The sequence below is a fragment of the Zingiber officinale genome, chromosome 5A (genome assembly GCF_018446385.1).
Source record: "Zingiber officinale cultivar Zhangliang chromosome 5A, Zo_v1.1, whole genome shotgun sequence".
NCBI classification, from domain to species: Eukaryota; Viridiplantae; Streptophyta; class Magnoliopsida; order Zingiberales; family Zingiberaceae; genus Zingiber; species Zingiber officinale.
This window is the reverse complement of record NC_055994.1, coordinates 144,084,575-144,092,467: the sequence shown is the minus strand read 5'-3', so window position 1 is coordinate 144,092,467 and position 7,893 is coordinate 144,084,575. Positions and strand designations below refer to the sequence as shown.

Below are 7,893 nucleotides of genomic sequence, written 5' to 3'. Positions count from 1 at the left end.
CTCTCTCTCTCTCTCTCTCTATCTCCATGCTCTTCTGCATTTTTCCGTCACTGTCACAAGGAGGAGGCACGCTTGGGCTGCCTCACCACCTCTCCTCTCGTCGGCAGCCCCCCTCCGGCATTAGTTTCTTCACGCCTAACCATCATCCTCACGCGGATGGCTATAACATCTCCCTCGTCAGCAGCCGCCTCACGCCGTCAACACCGCTTCTCCTTCTTGATGTCGCGCCACGTTTCCGCTGCTGATTTCCCTCTCGTGACTAGCACTAGCGCTGCCTCATCTCGACGCCAACCGCCAATGTTGACGCTGAGGCTGACGTTTCCGCCCTTGCTAGCCCCCATTCCTCGCTACGCACCACAACCATCTTCTGTGGCTTCAGTAGCAATCCCCAGGACCACTTCACGACCATCGGTGGGTATACCCCAGTCGTTGGTGTGGTTGCCAGCACTACCAGTGCAAACCCGACACATCCTCTGTTGCCGGAGCAGTCCCCTCTCTCCTCCTTCGCCATTTATCCGACTACACAGCCTCCCTCTGCATGCTGGTAGTTCGATGCTGCCTTCGTTTCTACCTACTTCTCTCCCGGTCTGCCAGTGGCCAAGTGCCACCTCCTCTTTCCTCTTATAGCCATTACAGTCATGCTCGGTAGGGATTTGGTGTATATTGTCCCCTAGCACGGATTCAGCTACTATGGTCATTGTCACCGATCTGACTGCATTCCACCTCTGTTGTGTTCCGGCCTTCGAGCCGAGGCTATATATTGATCTTCGTGTCGTTGTCTTATTTGGGCTTGTCTGTTGTATCCCGGCCTGTGTGCTAGTGTTATATCTTGGTCTGTGTGTCCGTGTCATATCCCGGTCTGCATGCCGATGTCTTATCCCGGCATGCGTGTCGATCTCATATCCCAGCCTGCATATCAATGTCATATCCAATTTCGCGTAGCTAGATCCAGCTCTCCAGCCTGTTTAGAGTCATCTACCCTTTCGGGTCACGGCAACACAGGCAGCATCTAGACCAGCTCACCAATCCACCAGAGGGCGCTCCCTGGGCCAGGGTACGTTACCGTACTCTCTCCATTCATTTTATTATTCTAGTATTAGCCTATTTCTTATATATTCGTTGGATCTGATTCGAGCATCGGGGTACCAGAGACCGAAGCGATCCGATCGCTAGTTGCAGGTAGCATTGACCAGAGGACTTCTGACTACTTGGTCAACATAAAAGCCATTTCAGCATACCCCCTCCGGGACATCACAATTCAGTCAACATTCCATACACCTCATCCGACGATCCATCTAACTCAGATTCCGGACAGGATCAGTTCAGAACCCTCAATTCGTACTCTTCGGTTTAGAGCACTAGTGGTAACACCACTATTCTTTTTTCTTACCGGACATCTTCCATAGGCAGAAAACCTCTTACAAAATTTATTCTTACAAGCAACGCAGACCAAATACAAAGATAAAGATGAAAATAAATACAATGTAAATAAACTATTTACACCATCAATCTTTACTTTGCTTGCATTGCGATTGTTTTAAATTGCTCCCTGAAAGTTAAGAATGCAACAATCTCTTGAAATATTCACAGAACCCTCTTTTATAGGATTATTGTTCGTGACTGAAATTCACCCATTAATCAATTGATGGCTTCTTTGCAATCAGCTATTGTACTACAATTCAATCATTACTATGCTTTGTTTGCTCAACGGCTTCATGCAACTCAGCATCTAGGTCAACAATCAATTGATCTTCTCCCTATCAGTCAATTTCTTGAATCGACTATGAAACATTCTGTGTGTTTCACAGTGTCATCAATCGAGTGCACCACTCGACTGATGCAACAATCAATTGCCAACATCCAACGGTCGATTGCTCATGCCACAACCCTATCCAAAATCTTAAATTCATTGTTTCGAATGCATCAATCGACTGATAATCCTATCAATCAATCGATACCTTCATTAATTGAACTGACCTCAATTCAGACTGAGCTAACAATGTGTGAGTGATTTGCTCTTCCTCTAACCTTCCAAATAGGGATTAATTTTCTTATTTAATGGAAGTTTATTTTAAGAATTGTTTGATAATTTACTCGTAAAATAGTTCATAATATCTATTTTTTTTATTAAGGCACAATATTCAACTTGAATGTTTGATTAAGATTTCCATGGGATGTCCAATAGAGAGTGACACACTTGTTATAATGAGACAAGAGATTAATTTCTAAACACATGTCCTCGGAGAAAAAATTCCTCCCACCCCTTAGTTAACTTGACGATTGATTATAAACTGACTTCGTAATTTATCTCTTTTCACATAATTAAGAATAAATCATTAAGAGTGGATGAATATAATTATATTTCATTGAATATTTGATTAAGTCAACAATTTAACATTTTACCACAATAATGATCCATCCTCATCTAATAATTAATGTTTTCTTTCAAATTTAATCTTTCTAAAACCTTTAAGATTCAATTTCAAAACACATAATTCATTAGTCACCACAAATCTAAAGTTTAAAAAATCTTTGTAAAGTACACAATAGTATCATTGCATTCAAAGCAAATTGATAGACAATTCAACTCCTCCACCCTAATTACATATTCAAACATCGAGTACAATCACACCTTCCAAATTGACATCCTCCATTGGATCACCTTCTTCCCCTTCCTCCTCACTGTGGAGTGAAGGCCTGTACAAAATCCAAATCGATCATCAATAGACCACTATAAAAAAATAATAATTTAGGGACGAAAGATTGCCAAAATCACAATAATTTTGACAACAAACATAAAATTTGATCCGAATTAAAAACGAAATGTAATGTTTCCTATGTACATAGCAAAGATGATAAAAATAATAATTCAGAATCATAATCATAAACTGATTTATTATTATTAATTATTTCTAGAACCAATAGGAATACCTATCATATTCACTATCATGATATTCATCATAGTAAACATAAAATATTACTATATTAAATTTTAAGATCAAAACTCGACATATTCGATTCGAACATGCCTCCACTTCATGTTTTATCATCTGTATTAATAATTAATAGTCATCTATGATTTATCTCCTTCGTATTAATCTAGAGACGGATTGACGGGGAATCATCTTTTGTCATATAATATTTTTTAATTATATATTATCTAGGCAGATCATTCAAAGAGAAAGAAAGATCCTTACGGCAAAAACGGTGTTATGGCCGGGGTCGGCGAGGTGGGAGAAGAGGTTGTCGATGGGGCCGGTGCCGGTGTAGACGGCCTGGAACCAGGCGCCCATGACGGCCAACATGGCGAGGCGGCCGTTCTTGATCTCCTTGGTGCGCAGCTCCTTGAGGCTCTCCGGGGAGCCGGTGCCCCAGCCGAGGGGGTCGAACCAGAGGCCTCCGGGGTAGCCGACGTCGGTGCCGGTGAGCTTGTTGTTGGGGAAGACGGGGTCGGTGTTGACACTCCCGGGCTTGATGATGTCGGCCCACCGCCGCCCCTCCGCCCACCCGATCAGGATGAGCTCGATCACGAACAGGGTGGTGGTGTCGGTGAAGTACTCCAGCTTCCCCGCCTCGTACCACGACGGCGTGTTCAGGATGCCGATCTTGGTGAGGAACTCGGGGATGAATATGCCGGCGGCGCCCAGCATCGCCCACCGGCAGTGCACCAGCTCCGCCTGCTGGTTCCACCGCAGGCTCTCCGGATCCGACCCTGCAATCATCATCATCATCATCATCATCATCATCATCATCTCACGTCACGTTCCGATCGTCTCGAAGCAAAACAGAGAGTTATATATATATAATGAGTTACCGAGGCCGAGGGGATCGAAACCGAAGTCTCCGGGAAGGCTGCCGTCGAGCCATGGAGGAGGAGTGCTTCCCGGGAACCAGATGGGTCTGTCCGGCGCAGCGACGGCGGAGACGGAGAAGGCCCGGCGGGAGGTTTGCAAAGCCGGCCGACTTCCTCCCTGCCTTAATCTCCTTCCCGTGAGGAAGGAAGCTCCGGCGGCTGCTGCGAGAGCAGAGGAGGAGGCACAGAGTGAAGCCATGTCTGGTGATGGTGGTGGGGAGCTGAGGAGGAAGATGGTGTATAAAGCTAAGGAATGGAAGGAGTGGGCTTATCTTGGAGAAGATAGGATGGTAGATTCTTGATGCTATTGCGTCTCGCCACGTGGCACAGGAAATCTAAGTCGTGGCTCTAAATCCTCGTGTCTCAGTTGACATGGATAGAATAGATATCAAATCTAAATCTCGATCAGGAATAAGATTTGCTTAGACCATCAATCCATGGATATTAGCACTGTCTAGTAGCCTATTCAGACGGTTCAGAAGTTATTAGAAGTTCGATAAAAATTTTATTTAATAAAATTCATTATGAAATAAATTAAATTTAAATTTTATAATATTCGATAGTCTGTGAAGATATTTATTAGTAAGTTCGTAAATTAATTTTTAAATAAAAATAATAATAATTTTGATATTATAAATTTTATTTATTAAAATAAAATTATAAATTTTAATATAAATATTATAATTTTCTTTAAATATATAATTTAATTTTTAATAAATATTTAAATTTATAATTTATATTTATTAAGCTCGTTTAGTCTAAATAAAATTTCGAATAAGCTCGTAAGTTATAAATATATTCGTTAAATAAAACATGAACTCAGCTTGATTATAAACGAATCAAACTCAAACATTTAAGAATTTGACTCTATTCAATTCGATTACATCTCCCACATCACATCATATCTAAGGAGTTAAATTGTCCCCAGGACATAGTCAGAGGTCGATTTTCAAAAATTGATGATTTAAAATTTATTCTATCATGCACCTATGACCTATGTACCTATATTTACCTCTCTTTATATCCATACCATCGATGCTAAACGGACCACTAAAGTAACATATCTAGGAGCTAAATCAAAAGATTATAATTAGTTAGTATGAGAAGGAAATTTTTTCATTTTATTTAGATTTAAATCATTATTTTATGATAGGAATTCTATCCCATATTAACCAACTCATTTTTACTTGGGATATTATATAACAGCATATGATAACAAAAGATAAAATCTATCATCTCACATAATTAGCCCCGTAATTATCCCTGGAGAGGTAAGCCAAACAATTATAGTTTGTAAAGTATAAAGACTTTCTATTTTTAGCAAACATCCCACGTAATTAGCCCCATAATTATCTCTGAAGAGGTAAAAAATTATAGTTTGTAAGTATGAAGACTTCAAAGTTTTCCAAGATTTAAATCCATGCCATGGGGAGGATACCCATCCTTTATGTGAAGGCTCTCTTTTAGCCAAGTAAATATACATTATTTGATTATCCAGCAGAAGAGATAAAAAAAATAATAAAAATAAATAAAAAGACTAAAAATCAAAAGGGCATCTTACATAATAAACACTTAAAGGAATTTCTTTTTTATAAAATGACATCCCATCATATTATTTTAACCATAAGAATACCTTTTTTTGAAAGACTATTATGGCATTTACCGACTAACTGGTGATAAAATATAATATTTTATTCTAATCAAAATTATTATAAATAAATACTATTATAAAAATATTTTTTTATGATTAAAATTACTTAAATTTTATTAAAATTATTTGGATTTGGAAAAAAATCATTCTAAAATTTTTATAGTAGCTACTAGTTAAAATAATTTTGGTCAAATTCATAAAAAAAAATTTTTTGATATAACAGTTAATTGTAATTGTTACAATAAGTAAAAATATTTTCAGCAAAAAAAATATAACGAGAGATCCATTTTTACAAAACTGACATTCAATTCAATTAGTTCCTCCCACCCACCCTCCAAAAAAATTAAGGGTGCGTTTGGTTGAGAATTATCCTTGATAATCTTAGTTATCCATTCAAGATTATCAATAAAAATTCTGTTTGATTTAGATAATCGATGATTCCCGAGTAATGTTCCATGCCCGACACGTCAGCAAAAGGGGCATGCAACAAGGAATCGGAAAATCTCGAAAAATTGAGGTTTTTTTTATTTCGGGGTTATCGAATTTTTTTTACCCAAAATACTCTCGGATAAAAGAAAAATGTGAAAAAAAGAAAAATGTAAAGAAAAAAATGAAAAATATAAAAAATAAAATAAAAAAACGTAAAAAAAATAAAAAAATATTAAAAAAATAAAAAATGGCAAAAAACTTTAAAAAATAAAAAAATAGAAAAAACATTAAAAAATTAATAAAATATAAAAAAACATTAAAAAAATTAACAAAAATACAAAAAAAAATAAAAATAGGAAAAACATTTAAAAATTTAAAAAATACAAAAAAACATTAAAAAAATAGAAAAAACGTAAAAAAAATTAAAAAGTAAAAAAATAATAAAAAAGTTTTAAAACATTAAAAAAATTTAAAAATAGAAAAATGTAAAAACCCTAAAAAATAAAAAAAAAAAAAATAAAACAAAATAAAAAAATAAAAATATATATATAAATAAAAAATGTGAAAATATAGTAAAATAGAATAGAGTTTAAATAATAATAATAATAATAATAATATTATTATTATTATTATTATTATGTATAGTTGGTTTTGTAACTAAGGGTAATCTAGTAAAATATTAAATTAGGTTATTCATTAAAACTTTCAAACAAACATGTTTTTGTTGCATTACCTAAATTGAACCAAACAATATTTGATTATGTTTTATTTCCCATAATTTTGATTATGTGATTACCTAGTAATCACATAACTAAGATTATACATGATAATTTGAACTAAACGCATCCTAAGTGTTAAAAGGACTAAATAAAAATTACTTAAAAATAAAAGATCAACTTGCAATCAACTCACCTTTTCATTTATGATATTAAAAAGCTAGATATAGAGAGTTTTTCTAAACTTTATTTTCTCTATGCATACTTCTTCCTCTATAACGTCCTTCCAAAAAAGTAGACTTCACATTTTCCATATCTTTTGTACAACAAGAACAATCAATATTCAATAGTCTTCAATTTTACTACAAGAGATTTCTCAAATGTCAATACCTAGTTTTTTGAGAAAATCCTTTACACATAAAACAAGTTTTAATACTATAGCCGCTTTGTTTTTCAACAAAGACCTTAAATCTCTTAAACCTAAGAAATGTTTCTGACTTTTCCTTAAAAAAACAAAAATCAAGTCATAAATTAATAGGAGCATCCACATCAACTATCATATTCAAATATTTTATCTTAAATTTTAAAAATAGTTAAAAAATCTTTACATCAGCTATCCTATCCATTCCTTAAATTTAGATTTAATGAATAGTGATTTTCTAAATTTAGGGAATGAAATCTCTACCCTAAAAATAAAATAATATTTTTTTAATCTCTCTCCTTCCACTCAATTTTTTTAATCTCTCTCTTTCCACTTGTTCCATAAATATAATAATAAAAAATAGAAGAAAATAATAAAAAATTAAGGATGATGAAAATTTTAGAATAGTTGATATAGTGTATAGTGAAAAGTGATTGTCTAAATTTAATAAAGTAGGTCACTTATCCTAAAATTTAGATATAATAATAAAAAAACTGATATGAATATTCTAATACCGCCACTAGCCCAAGGATTGAGTTTGCATTTAGACATAAATATCAATGTAAATCAACTCTAATGGTGTTTTGCTCGCTAAGAACTTTGTCGACGAAATGAATTTTGATGTTACTTGGTCATGATGCACTTTTTTTCTGTTATATTTTCAATTTCAAGCACCCCTTAAATATATTTTTCTACTTGAAAAGGTTAAGACCATCAAAGTTCAAATGACAAGTGGCTTGTTTAACTTTTCTTTTCATTGCTATAGCTACTCCAACATGAAGATTAAAAGAGATATTTTTATTTCTCTTCATTTTCACATTAG

At 34.8% G+C, this 7,893-nt stretch overlaps 1 protein-coding gene across 1 annotated transcript; it reads right to left on the bottom strand.

Annotated features, from left to right (window-relative positions):
• Positions 1 to 2,499: 2,499 nt before the first annotated feature.
• On the bottom strand, positions 2,500 to 4,087 carry LOC121982211 (photosystem I chlorophyll a/b-binding protein 2, chloroplastic-like). The gene is made up of 3 exons (XM_042535174.1): positions 3,815 to 4,087; positions 3,198 to 3,712; positions 2,500 to 2,697 (listed from the first exon to the last, which is right to left on the bottom strand). The coding sequence occupies exons 1-3, from the start codon at positions 4,050 to 4,052 to the stop codon at positions 2,680 to 2,682; spliced, it is 771 nt and encodes a 256-aa protein (XP_042391108.1). The 5' UTR covers positions 4,053 to 4,087; the 3' UTR covers positions 2,500 to 2,679.
• Between the last annotated feature and the right edge of the window lie 3,806 nt (positions 4,088 to 7,893).

Coding starts and splice junctions, on each gene's coding strand:
- LOC121982211 (XM_042535174.1), bottom strand. CDS start 4,052: ATGGCTTCACTCTGTGCCTCCTCCTCTGCTCTCGCAGCAGCCGCCGGA. Junction 3,713..3,814: donor TTTCGATCCCCTCGGCCTCG/GTAACTCATTAT, acceptor TGATGATTGCAG/GGTCGGATCCGGAGAGCCTG.